This window comes from Solanum verrucosum, unplaced genomic scaffold (genome assembly GCF_900185275.1).
Source record: "Solanum verrucosum unplaced genomic scaffold, falcon-dt-bn FXZP01000051.1, whole genome shotgun sequence".
In the NCBI taxonomy this organism is placed as follows: Eukaryota; Viridiplantae; Streptophyta; class Magnoliopsida; order Solanales; family Solanaceae; genus Solanum; species Solanum verrucosum.
In genome coordinates this window covers 1730705-1748698 of record NW_026020110.1, presented here as the reverse complement: position 1 = coordinate 1748698, position 17994 = coordinate 1730705, and the positions used below count along the sequence as shown (strand labels likewise).

Sequence of the window (17994 nt, the reverse complement as noted above, 5' to 3'; positions counted from 1 at the left end):
TATTGCCAAATTGGACTTCTTTGGAAACCTGCGAACAGTTAGTTTGGAAACCTGTCGACCATTGACAGAGAAAATGGTCTAAAAAAATGTATACCACAGCAAAATACTATTGTACATCAACAGAACCTAACAGATACAAGACACTATATAACATTCACTTGGTCATATATAAGCAAAACGACAGTTTTAGCTGATACACTCAGCCTATACAAACAGTAGAAGTAAAACAGAGTACCAAAGCTACAACTTTAACCTTAAAGGCATCAGCCTACAGTACTACCAAAACATCACAAAAACATCATTTAAGGCACCAGCCTACACAAAATATACCAAAAAAATAAGTTTAGCCTTAACATCATTTACGGCACCAGCCTATACAAAACATAGCAAAAAGACAAGTTTAGCCTTAACATCAATAAAGGCACCAACATATACAAAGCAGTACCAACACAATAGCATCATCCCCTTCTTGGCCTCAACTTTTGTAGCTGGTTTGTAGTAACTGCACCCTGTCCATTCCAAGTTAAGCCAGTTGGTCCTATGGGAAGATTTGTAGGTTCACTAACACCAAATTTGTCACCTCTAAAGCGTATTACTCTACTTCCAATTGGTTCTTCTGGGTTCTGTTTCTTTCTCAATCTTGTTAGAAAAGCTTCTTCTGAGATTGTTCTTGGCCTTAGCCTAGGGTCTTCATCATCATCCTCAGTTACTGGAAAATAGCTGCTGGAAGAAATATATTCAAATTGACTTTCTTGTGTTGGTTGTGGGGCTGTGCAGTTGATGTCTTCCTCAGAAGCTTCATCTTCATCAACTAAACCTCTCCTAAGTTGCCTCTTTTTTTCCTTGCCAGATTCTTTTCCTTGCTTAGCAGGTTGCTTCCTCTTTTTTCCCTTGCCAGATTCTTTTCCTTGCTTAGCAGGTTGCTTCCCCTGCTTCTTAGTAGGTTGTTTCCCCTGCTTTGCCTTATTAATCATAATAGAAAATATATAATTAAATAGTAAAATAGAATAATTATTTGATGAAATTAAAGATTAAATGAAAATTACCTTTTCACATCCTCTTGCATTGTGATTTTGTTCTCCACAATTACTACATGTCATCATTTTTCCTTTTCTTGTTTGCTTCCATACTCCTTGCCTCTTAACAGCTTCATCCTTTTCTCTTTCCCTCATAAGCTTAGGTCTACCAACAAGCTTGGCCAATTCTGGTGGTTCAATGGCATGCAAAGGATCATATTTCCAGAATGGTTCTCCCCTAACAGGTTGTAACTTGTGTTTGTAAACTGCCAATGCTGCCTCTTTACTATAATACCAATGAATTTCTTTCTTTGGTATCATTTTCTTGTGCTCCATGGCCTTAATTGCATGTGGACATGGAATTCCAGTCAGATCCCATGTTCTGCATGTGCATTTTTTATCTCTTAAGTTGACAATGTGTCTATTTGCACCTTCAGTAACCTCATAGCCACTATCCCCATTGCCATTCACCTTACAAACCTTGGAAATCTTCAAATACTGAATAAACAACAACTCACTTTTGGGACTAAATCCATCATCTTTCCACTTCCTCACATCAACCTCTTTTGCTGCCAGCCTCTCCATTGTTTTGACCCTGATGTCTTCCAACATTCCAATAATTGGCTTGTACCTTGCTTCAAGTATCCAGGCATTGAATGATTCAGTAAAGTTATTGTCCACAGCCTGATTTTTGCACACTGTATCTAAATAAGCTTTGCACCATGTTTTGGGAGGATACTTGTTTATTAAATCCTGTCTAGCCTCTCCATTAACTTCCTTCATCTCTTGAAGTTGGTCCTCAAACTCCTCTGTAAATGATGACCATGCAGCCCACCATAGCAACTTTTTCAGCTCACCTTTACCCCATCTTTTGCACCAATTTGCCTCAATATGCCTTGCACAATATCTCTGATGTGCTTCAGGTAAGACTGTCCTTACTGCTTCAAGCAGCCCCTAAGTATCAAATTAAAACAACTAAAATTAATAAAAGAAACAGTATCAAGCAAAGGAAAATAAATTGCAAATTAGTTGTATAATATTACCTTCTGCATATCTGATATGAATGTCAGTCCTTCACCATTTTGAAGTTCAAGTGAATGTTGCAAATGTTGCATAAACCATGTCCAAGTTCTCTTAGTCTCTTTATCTACCACAGCCCAAGCTAGAGGGTAGAAAGAGTTATTACTGTCTTGACCAACAGCACACAATACCTGTCCCTTAGTTTTCCCTTTAAGGAATGTACCATCTAACCCAATAAGTGGTCTTAACCCAGACTTAAAACCCAACTTCATTGCCTTGAAGCAGATATACATCCTAAGAAATTTTCTCTTACCATTAGATAGTGCCTGTTTAGACAAATCTATCACAATGTCAGACCCTGTATTACAACTTCTCAATTCAGTAGCATAACCCTCTAACTTATTGTAAGAGTCTACAAAGCTACCTTCTAAACTCTCCAATACCTCTTTTTTGGCTCTCTTGCACTTTGCTTCACTTACATTTAGCTCAAAAACTCTATGTAAATCAGCCTTCATTTCTTTGACCTTGTATTTGGGGTCACTTTGCAATTTGTCTTTAAAATACAAGGCTATTGTTGAGTAATCTACTAAAGAGTTATCATATGCTGTTCCACACTCTATATGATCTACAAGTGTTTTGACACTAACTCCAGGAGTGGTCAAATCCCCAGAAATAAGAAGTAAAAATGGACAGCCATCAGCAACACATGTATACCTCAATCTTTTTTTATCACTTTTCACCACAACTAGTTCTACCTTCTTAGCTAGAGCATAAAGTTTACAAAACTGTTTTGCTTCAGCTATGTCCTTGAAGGCCATACCCTTAACAATCTCCTTATAATCTTGCAAACTATCAGTTATATTCCTCTTTTTTTTAGTAACAAAATTTTCTAATTCATCTGTATCATAATCTGAACAACTAAACACCATTCCATTATTACTGTCATCTTCACTTTCACTACAGTCTGTGCCCTCATTAACAATTGGTGAAAGTAGAAATGACCCATCATGCATGATAATATCAGTTACATCAACAGACAATTCACAATCTTCAGTAGCAAACAAGTGAATAGATTTATACTCAGTAGAGATAAAAGATGTTAAGGTCTTAACTCCCTCATCACCTATTATTTCAAAATATTTCCCAGTTGGAGCAAGTACAATAAGTTCTTGCACACCAACAAAACCTAACTTATTAATGTACTCATTCACTAAGTCAATAAAAGATATTAGGTCAGGATCATACCCTTTCCAATAAGTCACACATCCTCTATCATAATGTGGTTCTGGACTGGTTAGCCACTCACCACCATGATGAAAGTATATGGTAACTTCAACCATGTTAATGACCTACAAAGAGTTATGAAATAACATAAGTAACAGTGAGTATAAAACAGTGAGTATAAGTCACATTGAGTTAAGAAAGTCAATTAGTAAGCATAAATAAGTAAGTTAATTAGTAAATAAGTAACAATGAGTATAAGTCACATTAGGATTAAGTAAGTCAATTAGTAAGTCAAGTTAATTAATTAAGTCACATTGAGTTAAGTAAGTCACATTAGGATTAAAGTAAGTTAGTTAATTAAGTAACATTGAGTTAAGAAAGTCAATTAGTAAGCATAAATAAGTAAGTTAAGTAAGTCACATTAGGATTAAAGTAAGTTAGTCACATTAGGATTAAGTAAGTAAGTTAGTTAATTAAGTCACATTGAGTTAAGAAAGTCAATTAGTAAGCATAAATAAGTAAGTTAAGTCACATTAGGATTAAAGTAAGTTAGTCACATTAGGATTAAAGTAGGTAAGTTAGTTAATTTAGTCACATTGAGTAAGTTAAGAAAGTCATATTAGTTAAGTAAGTCACATTTGGATTAGTAAGCACATTAGGATTAAGTAAGTCAATTAGTTAAGTCACATTTGGATTAAGTAAGTTAGTCACATAAAGTAAGATAGTCACATTAGGATTAAAGTAGGTAAGTTAGTTAATTAAGTCACATTGAGTTAAGAATTTCAATTAGTAACATTGAGTATTATCTCTTTTTAACTGAAAGTGGTCCACAATTAACAATTAAATAAGCATTATCTCTTAATAACTCAAAGTGGTCCACAGCATAAAGGCATGAATACAAACAAAAAATTCCAACAAAAAATAAAGTAGACCAAGTCAAGGGAATCTGAAACTACTTTACCAAACCAACAAATCATAAACTAAAGGTCCACAACATAAAGGCACGAATACGAACAAAAAAAAACATTTCTTTAACACAAAAACTGAAACGTGAACTTCATTTTCTGGAAGTGAAACCTTATAAAGTGTACTTCATTTACACTCTAAAACAAAAAAAAATAATCTTTAATCCAATAACTAGAACGTGAACCCTAGAAAGATTTTCACTATAAAATGCATATTTTACACAATAAATAAAGAAACAACAAGAAAACTACCGGAATAACAGCAACAACAAATTTATTTACTATATATGAAAGCAAATCGAAAACAGCAAAACAAGAAAACTATGAAATCGAATGGGATATTTGGGTACCTTTGACGAAGACAAGTTGAATCGAAGAACACACGAAAGATTCGACGAGACAAAGGTGGAATCGACGAAGACAAACTGGAATCGCGGCTCCGACTAGGGTTTTGGTGTGAGGGAATCGCGGCTCCGACTAGGGTTTTGGTGTGAGGGATACGCGGGGACCTCCGACTAGGGAAAAGGGACGGACTTTGTTGTTTTAATTTGGGTGTTTTTTAATTAGGATCCTTTTAGAGGAAATTGGGTGGGTATTGGGTTATGGGGCGGATAGTTGGGTTATGGGTTAAAAAAAGGGTCAAACGGGTAGTTCAATAAGATTAAGACACGTGTAAGAAATTAGGGGTCCGTTAGTGAGAGGGGTATATGTGTACCAATAATTGGACGGCAGGGGCTTATGTGGACGCAAAGTATAACGGAGAGCATACACATACCATTTATTAAAGTTCGGGGGTAAATCCGTCCCTTTTCCCTTTTTAAAATTAGTCGTATAAATTGAAAAAATAATAAAATATGTCAAATAGTAATAAAATTCACCCATAATCATACAATTAAAAATAACAAAAATTTGATGACGTTCAAATTTGTAAATGGTAATAATTCACTAGTTTTTCATTAATTTGATAATTTAAAAATGGTGACAAATTTTCTCATATTTTACAAGATAAATTAATTCAGAAATATAAAAAATTTACAAGGAAAAGTCTCAGTCGCTATAAGTTACATGAAAATATATTAATTTGACTTCTTGACAAGCATTAACTTTATTTTTTAAACTTAGCACACATCACATAATAATATAAATTGATAACAGAATAAACATTAAAGATAATAACTAAAAGTATCACTCGTAATTGTATAAACTAGAACTAAAATAATATTGAGTTAATAGCTCATTACAAAATTTTTTTGTATTATGCTAAATTGCTAATGAAAAAATATAAATGCTAGTCGTAAATAAAAAAATATAAAAAAATATTACTCTTCATATGCTGATGTTGGCCACTTATCTAATAAAGTACTATGCCTAGCCTTTCAATAGCACCCAGACTAGAGAGGATGCTCAGGCCTAGGCAGGGGGACTGGGTGTTCGAGACCCACAAGCACATTATGCTATTGTAGCTCCTCGTACAATTGTTCAACGGGTTGTGACTTTTGCTCCTGGTTCCTGGGCCATCTATGACTTCTGAGGAGCAGAAGATGTTGGGAAGGTTTATTAGATTGGACCCCTCTAGGTTCATCAGTGTTGTGGGCGAGGATGCCCACGAGTTTTTAGTCAGTTGTTAGGAGAGGTTGCATAACCTTGGGTTGGTGGAGTCCAACGGGGTTGATTTCTTAGAGAGTATGTACCTCGTAGCCTGAGGAAGCAGTTGCGGGATCAATTCAAAGACCTAACTCTGGGATCACTGTCAGTTGTAGAGTATAAGGCAGCTCCATGAGTTGGTGATACATCCAACTATGCACATGTCGATAAAGCTGTTGATATCCCGAAGACGCAACGTCGCGGTGACTCACAAAATTAATTAAATTTTAAAAGAATAAAATAATTTTAAAAGGAGTCGTCACCTAATTTTAGGACAACTAGAAAAACGATTAATTAATTAACTTAAAATAATGTTTACGAAACCAATGAATTCTAGGTAAGGGTTCAAGTTATTTCAAAGGAAAGGTATTAGGCATCCTTCGAAATCCACAACTATGGGTCCCGACTGTAATCATTTTTTCAAATTGAGAAGGAGATAAAAACAATGTACAAATATAATAAACATGTGATAAATAATAAAACAATAATATAAGAAACGACATAAGGTTTGCCTAACGTAAATAATATACACAATAATGAATAAAAAATATAATTCGAACTCCATCCGAATAGCTTCAATTAGAAGCAACTCTAGGTACCTGTAAATACATTTAGTAAAAGTGTTAGTAATAAATAAATATGAATAAAAATGAATGAATCAAATAATAACTTAAAAAAATAAAAAACCGTCTTATGAACATGGGAGACCTTGGAAATCGACAGTAATTTCTTTATCGGCCAATTTTAACATACAAAAAATGTAAACATAAACTAAATTTTCATCTTTAAAAATGGGGAAACCTCTAAAATCGAAGAAAAGATTTTTTCATTGGCCAATTTTAATTGTAACGTATAACATATAATAAAACTTAAACTAAATTTTCGCCTTTAAAATGAGAAGACCTTAAAAATCGACGGACAAATTTTTTCATTGGCCAATTTCAACTTGTTTGTTAACAATTCAATAAAATGAATTAAGTATTAAAATGACTCTAAAACAATCCAAGAAATACACAAGAACCTAGAAACAACAACAATACATAAAGGAAATAATCTTCTAATATGCTAATCCATGTCAGACCCATCAAAAAGCGCAAAACATTAATAACTTGTCGATCAAATTAATAACATTAAATGTAACCAACATAATTGAGAATGATAATTTGAATTAAGCTAAAACTCACCATGAACTTCACCAAAATGTTACAAGAAAACAAGGAAAATAATCAAATATATTTATCAATCAGACTAATCAACAATGGAATGTAATCTGCAAATAGAGAAAGAAAACAGAGCTATAATAGTAAAATAAAATGGACATCATACTTAAATAAAAGATATGAATAGATATGAACCAAACTAACTAAGGATTTTGAATTAAGGGTGACATTAAGGTGTCAAAATTAAATGGCGGTGACATAAGTTTTAATTATTGAGTGTAGGTGACAATTATGTAATTAAGGATTGTGGATCTATGAGGCATTTGTGGGAGTTGCCCTCAAGTTTTTAAGTTGACAGTTTGGTTCATTTTATTAAATGAGGGGTAAAAGGGTAAAACCTAATTTAACCAAATTTGGTGGGAACCAAAAATGGAGGGAAACCAACGAACCAAAAGGGGAAATAAAAGCTTTCCCCCGTCTCCCCGCCGGATTCCTCTTCTTCTACCTCCTCCTCTTCCTCCTCCTCCTCTTCCTTCTTGCTTGCTTTCTTCCCGTTCTCTTCATCTTTTTCTTCTTCTTGTTCATACATTGTTGGTCTTGGCTGCTATTCCTTGTGCTTCTTCTTCTTATCTTCTTCTTGAATCAGATTTAGCTAATCATTGGACCAGATTTCGTTCGGTATCAATTGGCATTACTTCATAAGTGATTGTGTTCACACACCATTATTTGGTAAGTAAGATTAATAGTTCTTAGAATCATTCATCATCATCTAGGTATACCTGCAATTTTTTCAATAATTTGCATCCGCGTTTTCAACAGATGGTTATATCTATTGCAACAGTTGATTCATGTTGAATATTTGGTCGGGCTGACTCTTCAGGAGTCCCATTGTTCCAAATATTCTATTCATCCCGGTGTTGCGAAGATGTATCGTTATATGAGACAACACTATTAGTGATCTATGACATTGTTTTACAGAAAAACAAGATAAAGATACAATTCGACACCTATCATTTACTTGAGTTACTTTCTCATCCGTTCACTTAACTAATAATATTAATCTCAAAGCAAGTGATTTTATTTTGTAATAAAAAAGTCATTGTACTATTATTACTTCACCTATAGAGCAACTTACTATTGTCATTTCAAATACAAAGTCACTCAACTAATACATACAATATTTCTAATAGATATGGTTTTGCGTAGAGTTTTTTGAATGAGTCATTCCAATAAAAAAAAAAGCAGGTCAATTTAATGGTTAACTAAAATCAATACCTTTATATTTCTTTAATAATTAAAAATATTTTGTAGTTTTTTCTCTTTACTCTTATTTTATATTTAGACTACGACAATTGACAACTATAGTAAAATCATATAAAAAATTAGATAGAAATAAATGAGCAAAATAGAAGTACCATTATGATAACAGCAAAATTCTTAAACTTCATTTTTGAATGGCTATTAAAAGTACTAATGTGAAGTTTCATTTTTCAAACCCTAGAAAATCTACACGTCCTTGACATTCTTCAACAGTCATTTTCAATCCAAACTGTTGGAGTAAGCAGTTGGTTCCGTAGTTTTAGAATTCAGCTGATCCCAAGTACTCCATCTCCTCCATCATTGCATATAGCCTATAGGAATGACTAATTCTTCTAACACTAAAAACTAAAAAGTATTATCTGTAGAAGTCTTTCTACAATAGTTGTTCCCTGATTTACAAAAGTGGATGAGTAGATAGCAAAAGTAAGCAAAGTTGTATAAATGTACTACTACCTATTCCATACAAATTATAAACCATTATACAATTCTATCACACACATTCTCAAGTAACTTCAGATACAGATTAAACCATAGTGTCGAACATTATTCACCCTTATAATATGTGCAAGAAATGTTGCGGTGCCATTTGTATTTTACCAGTTACCAAGAATCTCATTTGTAAGAATTTCTATCAGCATGAGTGTCTTTGTAACGCTGGAGCAAGTAGGTCTCGCATTTGATTGGAGGATACCTGATAGAGCAGCAACCAGACAACAACTTCAGTAAGCAATAATACTGAGGACATAAAGGATTTCTAACTCATGTTTTTTAAAAACCAATGAAATATGTTTTCAAAATACATGTTAGAAACTTCATCAGATGTAATTTCCCAAAAATGTATGACCAAACGATAGCTTAGTTTTGTGCCACATGTAGGAATATATTACTTGCCTCAGTGGGTTGACTTTTGATTGGCAGGTTGGCAAGCATTCAACAAGACAGTCGTGACTTGGCTCCACAAAATATGCAATCTGCAAACATGAAGAAGAGTGACAAATAATTTGTTCTCCCTGCCCATTTCCATAAGAGCTAATTTGCTATTCATTGATGCCTCCAGTTAGAACAAGTAAATGCAGCTCACTAAATCACTATACTCTAATAAATATATTAAAAAAAACCTAATCATCTCAGAAAGTGATCGACCAACATTTAATAGATGTACTACAAAACCAAACATGCAAAAATCGTTGTATATGACATAGAAATCTTCTTTCTTTTGGACAAGTTATATCATATATCATATATATATATATATAGTGATCATATTTTATTGACAAATCTCCTTCCATTCACTTACATAATTAGAAAAATATATTATATTATAACATTCTAAAGACATTTCTTTCCAGACTCTTCTAAAAGGTTTGATAGTAAAATTGACGTCATTTATAATATTTCAATATGAAAGCATCCAAAAACCATTCAAGGGCTTACAGAAAATCTTTCTTGACCATTTCCAAGGACCCGATGCAGTGTTGACCTGAACAGAAGAGCAAAAAGTTAGCTGACAAGAAAAAAGGTACGATTAGCATGATTTTTAGAAACGAAGGATCTTAGTGATATTAGAAAAGATCGCCAAAGAATTTGGGGACGGGGGATTATATAGTACTTTTAGAAAAAAGATAGTGAAACCATTATTGCCATGTACTTAAATTCTCAACATGCACAACCATCATATATTACCTGAAAATACCATTGCTCCAGCGCTCAAGCATATCACCAAGATTCACTACAAAAGCACTGTAAGTAGAATGTCAATCACAATATCCCCGTACTTTCTTCTGTAAACTAATTTGTCCATTAGATAATAGAGGGCAGAAACTGCTATTTCACTTTGTAGATGATTTAGACTTAACTTTTACATTGTTAACAAAAGGCATGCTGTCTTTGTTGGATACTGCAGGAGAAGACATGATTCTAAGCAATATCAAACCTTACAAGTTATAACTTGTGATTTACTTACAAATTAGAGAATAGAACTAAGAAACTTATTATGTCTCACCCTCTCAATGGTGGCACATACTCCCAAATCTGAGGCTCTGCATCCTTATCCTTGCATATCTGAAACAGATTTAAGAGTTCATGCTCCACATCAACAACGAATAAATATATCTAGAAAATTCAAACTAACTACTTTGATGATGTACCTGAAGGCCAGAGACATCATCTGTGGCCAAAAGAGTTATCAGACCATAGTCAGAATGTGCACCAGCTCCAAAAATTCCATTTGATGGATCAGAAAGTTTGCCTAGTTTGACATGAAATCAAAATATCAGTTCACTTCAAATAGAAAAGCATGATGGCTCTAGTGATATTTCCCCATCTTCACCTTCATAATGCAGTAGACGCAAAGTAGCAATTGGTTTGCCAAGAAACTCTGGCCGATCAAAAAAGTCAACATCAAGATCAAGTGCAAGGGCTATGAGCCTTGATACTGCTTTTGTCACCTCACTGATGCAGGCCAAAGAAAGGAAGCAAATGATAGAAAAATGAGAAATGCGGGGGAGGAAACAAACTTGAAGATCTAATGCAATATGCTCATTAACAAGATAATGAAAACTTAGAGAGTATAAAGAATATGATTGGAAGACAGTAACTCACAGTGCCTCTTGATGATACTTCTCCATAGTTTCCTTCCATCCAGGCAAGGTACCTTTCAGAATACTAACCAATTTAACTTTTATATGCTTCATAAAATAATGATGTTTGGGAAGGTCATTGTGTATTCCTCCGGTAAATGACTAGAAACCCCTCGAAAGTTACCTGCAGTAGGCCACACATTTGACCCATAAAATGGTCTCTGAGATTCAGGATCATCTTCGGGTATTTCAACACCAATGTAATATCCCTCCTTATAGTCACCTAAGGCCCATCAAAAAGCAGCCAACTAAATGAAAAAGTAGCATTTTCCTACTTTTTATTCCAATGCCATACATTTATTGAAGGAGGTGAAGACAAATGCAGATATTACAGTGTGAATGCAGCTAACTGCCAGTAAATAGTGTATTACTAACCCATAAAAACTTTGTAATGGGAAGACCTCACACAAGATAGTAAACCATAAAACATTCAATATGACTAAAAAGCATGCATCACTATTCTCATTTTCAGATAATACAGACAAAACTATTGTGTGACCTCTATCTTGACTAATCACTAGGTAGCCTCAGCTAAAGTAACTTTTCACACTGTTCTATGATAAGAGCTATCTATATTATTTTTGTACTGCTAGAGTAAAGAGATATTAGAGTCTAACCATCCTACACCTATGACCATTCTCTCTCAGGTAGGTGTCTAGGTGAGACTTGTCATCTTTTGTTTGTAAGTATATCTATTATGGTATTTTTGTGGTTCATCTTAATTAGTTTAATCCTACTGGTAGTGCAGTGAGCATTGGGTATATCCCCTCTAACTCTAATCCAACAATAATAAGAACAAGAGAGATGATGGAGACATACCATTTATTTGATTGTCAGGATCCAAATGTTCATCTAGACTAGGAGTGTAGCCCCGATGTTTTTCATTTCGAAGAAGCTTCATCTTCTCTTCCAAAGGAAGATCAAAGAGCTTTTTGCTTTGAGCGAAAACCTCATCCATAAACTCCTGGCTAATACCATGATTGACAACATAGAAAAATCCTGAATCTAAGCAAGCCTGTGACCAATAGCAAACACATATGAGCTAATGGAGCAATAAGATATCTCAATGGAATATAAATGAAGATGAAAGAAAGGAAATGTGACAAAAGAAAGCAGAGATAGTGGTGATTCTATAAAATGTAGTTAATACAGGTCCTATCCCTTGCAGGGGGCGGGAACTTGGGGAAAAATTGTCTGAGAGACAAAGTTTGATCATTTACAGTTAGGTAATTTCCTGCTAGGTGGAAAGAAAATAATCTTCATGTTGAAAGGTTTTGACAGGACAACAATGACATGATTAAGAGCACTTCCACTCCGAATATTAATTAGTTGAAAAGCAAGCAAAGAGCTAGTGAGGTCCGGAATGAAATATCGTATGTAGTGTTGAACAAGTGAGGAACGAGTGACGACAAGCTCCGCTTAAGTGCACCTCTGTGAAGCAGCCTAGCATCACTTTAGATAGGAGCAGAATGGATGACTTAAACTGAAATTAAGTAACGGACAAAAAAGAGGGCTTCAAACTAATTTTTGGTTCCATGTTTTAACAAAAATTTCAATTTGTCCAACAGATTGAATCTCCTCAAAATAGACCATTCGAACATTTCAGGGTATTTTTATATAAAAAGAAGGAAACCTATACTCTCTGTATCTAATTCAGGTGAATTTCACAAGATAGCTCATTCGTTCTCCGCAAACGTTATATGGTAAGTTGTTCTTTTACAGCTGCTACCATCAGCCTCGATAAATAGCCAATAAAGATCACAACGCTTCTTCATCAAACACACACATGAATACATACAAATGCATAATATATATTACTACTTATTCATAAGCAACTAAAGAGAGGAGCTTTTGGTAGTAGGGTCCTTTAGGGAAGCTCCTCTCTTTTACCTCTTTAAAGTAGTAAATTAGTAGTATCAATAAGTAGTAGATTAGGAGCTTTTGGACCTCACACAGACACAAAATTTTGAAAAAAAATTACTACCACACAAATATATATAATTTATGTTCGATAAAAATTTAAAATTATTTTAATCAACACTACTTAAAATTTACAATGTTAATAATATTTGTAGGTAATTATTATGTAACTTATTTTAGATATAAATGATTTACTGCCACACAAATACATATATATATATATATAAAAAAAAAAACTTTAAATTATTATAATCAACACCACTTAAAATTTTCAATGTTACTAATATTTATAAGTATTCAGTTTTTACTTACATGATTTACTATCATACAAATACATAAATATAACTTATATTTTAGATAAATGACTTACTATTACACAAATATATATAACTTATTTTGGAAAAAAAAAATCTAATTATTTTAATCAATACCACTTAAAAATTTACAATGTTAATAGTATTTGTAAGTATTCATTTTATACTCAATGAGATGATTTACTATCATACAAAAACATATACACAACTTATTTTAGATAAATTTAAATTTATTTAATCGAAACGGCTTAAAAGAATAACTTCGTGAATAAATATTGGACCCATATAAAGCAGAGAGTTTTTGCCACTAGTGTATATATATATAGATAGATAGATAGAGAGAGGTACCTGTTTGAGGAGAGTAACAGAGGTATGAATGTCAGGGCAGGAGAGATCGATACAATGTAAAGCAGAAATGTTTGCAGAAGCAATTCCATCATTCTTCATATCCGTTCCTGCCTTATTATTCATGAAATCAACCATTAGTTTTCTTCTCTTCTTTCCTCGGCTCAACTCCAAATTCACTGATGTGCTTATAGACTTGCCAATGTGATTTTATTTTATACTTAATAATATGATTTTAGAATTTCAAAGTATTATTGCATATCAAGATTTAAGTTACAAAAATCTTTTGATTTTCTTTTTAACACTTACACATAAAATAAAATGGGAAAATAGAATACTTTTGAGAACTCTTCTCTTCCTTCATGTAAACCACCTCAAAGTTCTTCATTTGGATGATTGCACGTCTTTGGTGAATTAAACTGGAGGGAGTTTCAATGTTATTACATCACTTGAAGAAAAATATGGTGAATTAACTGTTGGGGTTCAGGAGATACAAGAATTCACCCAATGTATACAGAATGTTGGAGTCCATGACTTAGGCTTCAAGGGGAGCATGGTGCAATGGTCAGATCAATGAGGATTGTATTTCCAAAAGACCGGAGAGATGTTTGGGCAACCAATTACTTGAGAGTAGATACCCTGGTATTGACATTACTCACTTGATTAGAAGTGCGTCTGATCATGCCCCCCTATTGATATCTTATTCAAGAAATAACACTCCTATTAAGAATGAAACTTTCCTAGACATAGTGAAGACCAACTGGACATCAGACTTTATGGTCAACCCCTCCACACTTTTCCACCACAAGATGAAGAAGGTTAAAGCAGCGCTGACCCAATGCAGTAAGATCACTTTTGGGAACATAGTGCAGGAAATAGAAGCATTAGAGGATGTTATAAGGTGCATGAGGTACAGTTTGAGACACAACCCTCCCCTGACAACTGGGAAAGACTTCATAGAGTTCAAGCTGACCTGAACAAATATTTACATTTGGAGGAACAATTTTGGAAACATAAGGCTGGTATGTAGTGGTTTCAGAAATACGAGATTCTTTCATGCATATGTTCAAGAAAGAAGAAAGAGACAACAGCTCAGAGCAATACAGGATCTGAATGACAATTGATTGGAGACCAGTGAAGAAATAACTGAGGCGTCAGACTTTCCAAAAACTAGTTCAACAAGAATCAGATAATTTTTAGCTACTAGACCAGGTATGACATTTTGATTTCAAAAAAAGGTACCAGGTATGATCTCTGAGGCTCAGAATAGTGATATTGAAGAAATGCCAACGTATGAGGAGGTGAAGAAGGTGATATTTAGCTTTAATAGAGAAAGTGTTGGGAAATCAGATGTCTTCACAAGCTTAGTTTATCAAACCTATTGGGAAATCATTGGACAAGACATTCAGATATGGTAAGGGCCTTTCTCTGTGACCAAGATTCATTACACACACTATCTTGGTTCTTATACCAAAGAAGGATCTGATCACTACCTTCTCTGTCATGAGACGAATTAGCCTGAGTAATTTTGTGAATAAAATATTTAATTTTCAGACTGATTAATGAAAGACTAGTAGATGGATTAGAGAATATTGTTTCTCTAAATCAAGCTGGATTAGTGAAGGGAAGAAGTATAGCTGAGAATATACTAGTGACACAGGAAATTATCTCAACAAATCAGATTAAGAACCAAGACCACTAATGTGGTTATGAAGTTAGATATGGAAAATACTTATGATAGATTATCATGTTTATGTTTATCCAAGACACTAATGAAGATAGGCTAATTGATAGGGTTTACAAATCATAAGCAATAACAACAAGGGTTCATCCAATCTTCTAGGGGAGGTTAAAAAGGGGATCCACTGTTTCTTACTTTGTTCATCCAAGCAGCAAAAGTACTTACAAGGAATCTCAACACTTTGAACCAGATACCACAATTCATAGGTTATGGCATGCCTAGAAAGAGGCCTGAGATCAATCATGTTTCTTATGCAGATGATATGATCATATTCTCATCAGTTGATCTGTTTTCGCTTAGGTGGATTATGGTTGTACTCAGGAAATATGAAATTAAACTCAGGATAGAAAACTAACAAGGAGAGAGTTATATTTATATGCATCATAATGTCACAGGAGACATCAGTATAATGGTGGAGATCACTACTGGAATATGTAGAAAGAGCTTTCCCTTCACCTACTTATGATGTCCAATCTACTACAGTAGAAAAAGGAAGGAGTTCTATAATGCTACTTTGATTAAGATTATGAACAGATAGCAATCTTGGAAAGGAAAGATTCTCTCTTTTGGAGGAAGGATTGTTTTAATCAAACATGTCCTACAAAGCATGTCGATACATCTACTATCAGGAATGAATCCCCCAGATGGTGTGATAATCAAATGCACAGGATGTATGCTCAGTTCTTTTGGAGTAATACAGTGGGTGGGAAGAGTATAACATTGGTCTGCTTGGCCTCATTTATGCTTACTAGTACAGGAAGAGGGAATGGGATTTAGACCTCTACATGATGTTTCTATGACATTATATTGCGAATTCTGGTGGAAATTTTGCAACAAAACCCACACTGGAGTTCTTACATAAGCAATAAATATTGTATGGAGGAGAATGCAGTCAGAGTTCAATGAAAATATGGATCACAGACATGGATTCGAGAGAACATCATATATGGTGGCATACTAGGAAATACTCAAGTCTGGTATGACAATTGGACAGGATTGGGTGCACTGTACTATGCCACACCAAATATATCTTGTGATGAAAGAATTCAGAATGTTAATGAGCTGCAGATCAATGAAGAATGGAATAAGGAGAAATTGAGATAGCTCATCTCGTCCTACCTGAGGATATAGTGGAGCACATCACTGAGACCATACAACCACCAAATACTAAAAAGGAGATGGACAGGCCATAGTGGCTACTAGACAAAAGAGGGGAATTCTAAATGAGCTCAATCTGGGAGTACATCAGACTCAACGGCCAGAAGATGGAGACCTATTAGAACATGTGGACTAAAGGACTTCCTGTAAAAATCTTATTCTTTCTGTGGAGATTTTGGAAGTACAAACTACCACCAGATGATGCTTTCAAGAGGATGAGATATAACATGGTATATACATGCTGGTGTTGCTCAAATCCTAAGGAGGAGATATTCCAGCATCTATTTGCCACATATTTTTCTACTGATAGGACTTGGTTCTACTTTTGCTCTCTTGCAGGTATTAACATAAATGGATTGCAATAACAACAGATTTTAATGAAATAGTGGCAAACTTCTGTAGCAGGCAGGCTAAAATCAATTTATCATGTTGTACCCACCTGCTATAATCCTATGTGAGCTATGGAAGAGAAGGAATACATTAAAACATGTGGAGAAGAGGTCAGTTGGAAGAGTTATATATACCAATTCAGAAAGCCATCCATTCAACAAATATCACATGATAGGAATGATGTGATCCGTTTGATGGAAAGGTGCAAACCTAAGCTGAAAGTGACTAAAGTAGCCCCCGAGACGGATGGCTAATCTGTAACACAGATGGGGTATCAAGGAGGAATCCAAGAAAAAGTAGTTATGGTTTTTGCATCAGAAACGTAGCATATGCTCAAGCTAAGGAGATTGGGAATGCTACAAATACAAAATCTAATACACTGGTTCTTCTTCAAGGTAACGTCCTTTGCCAACGATTTCAACTTAAATTCCTTCATATAATCATTAATAGAAATCTTATAAGTACATCAAAAAAAGAGAAAAATATGAGACCAGTGGCTATCCTAGAAGCTATATATCAAGTATTGTAATAGTAACAAACATTTTGGATCATATCATCCAGTCATATTCAATGTTTTTCACAAAGAATACTGTGGAAACAACCTTGGAAGGAGTGGTCAATTGGATTGAAGAGATGCAAAAAATAAGCAAAGACATGCAGATATAGAATAATGATAAATCACATAAGAAGAAAAAAAGGATGAAGATACAAATCCATAAGAATAGAATGAATGGATACAGAGATAAGTGAAGATCGAGGGCACATGTAGTCACAGTCAGATCAATATAGAAAAGTAACCAAATCATGGCATCACTAGAATTAATAACAAACAAAAGGGGAAACCTTACTCCACCATAAACAAGGATCCACGGAGACGGAGACGGAGACGACAACTCCCAAACTTTACCAAGAAACAAGGCACTAGGTGGCCCCAAAGAATCTCTACACACAGAATCTCTACACACAAATTATGACAAAATAGTCCCGATAATGTTTTTTTTTTCTTTTTGCTTTCATTGGATTAAATAATCGTCATATATATTCTCTTAGTAGGCGTTTGGCCATGCATGAAATGAAATCAGCGTTTGGACATACGATTTTATGCTGATTCCATATCATTAGATGTGATTTCATATTC

At 34.2% G+C, this 17994-nt stretch overlaps 3 protein-coding genes across 3 annotated transcripts in view; 1 reads left to right on the top strand and 2 right to left on the bottom strand.

The window, feature by feature from the left end:
- LOC125825309 (protein phosphatase 2C and cyclic nucleotide-binding/kinase domain-containing protein) overlaps positions 1-17994 on the top strand; it is a 532052-nt gene that overhangs the window by 208714 nt on the left and 305344 nt on the right. The window lies entirely within an intron of this gene.
- LOC125825365 (uncharacterized) lies at positions 1169-7618 on the bottom strand. Its single transcript, XM_049504706.1, has 4 exons — positions 7454-7618; positions 2060-3385; positions 1260-1970; positions 1169-1204 (listed from the first exon to the last, which is right to left on the bottom strand). Exons 1-4 carry the CDS (start codon positions 7616-7618, stop codon positions 1169-1171), a joined length of 2238 nt encoding a protein of 745 aa, XP_049360663.1.
- On the bottom strand, positions 8885-16464 carry LOC125825321 (2-oxoglutarate-Fe(II) type oxidoreductase hxnY). The gene is made up of 12 exons (XM_049504665.1): positions 16428-16464; positions 13571-13677; positions 11808-12003; positions 11113-11211; positions 10951-11002; positions 10679-10800; positions 10497-10597; positions 10352-10410; positions 10033-10089; positions 9784-9829; positions 9241-9320; positions 8885-9040 (listed from the first exon to the last, which is right to left on the bottom strand). The coding sequence occupies exons 1-12, from the start codon at positions 16459-16461 to the stop codon at positions 8962-8964; spliced, it is 1032 nt and encodes a 343-aa protein (XP_049360622.1). The 5' UTR covers positions 16462-16464; the 3' UTR covers positions 8885-8961.

Coding starts and splice junctions, on each gene's coding strand:
- LOC125825365 (XM_049504706.1), bottom strand. CDS start 7,618: ATGTATGAACAAGAAGAAGAAAAAGATGAAGAGAACGGGAAGAAAGCA. Junction 3,386..7,453: donor TTGGTTTCCCTCCATTTTTG/GTTCCCACCAAA, acceptor AACTCTTTGTAG/GTCATTAACATGGTTGAAGT. Junction 1,971..2,059: donor TCATATCAGATATGCAGAAG/GTAATATTATAC, acceptor TTTGATACTTAG/GGGCTGCTTGAAGCAGTAAG.
- LOC125825321 (XM_049504665.1), bottom strand. CDS start 16,461: ATGGTCTCAGTGATGTGCTCCACTATATCCTCAG. Junction 13,678..16,427: donor GTGCTCCACTATATCCTCAG/GTAGGACGAGAT, acceptor ATAATAAGGCAG/GAACGGATATGAAGAATGAT. Junction 11,212..11,807: donor TCCTGACAATCAAATAAATG/GTATGTCTCCAT, acceptor GATGGGCCTTAG/GTGACTATAAGGAGGGATAT.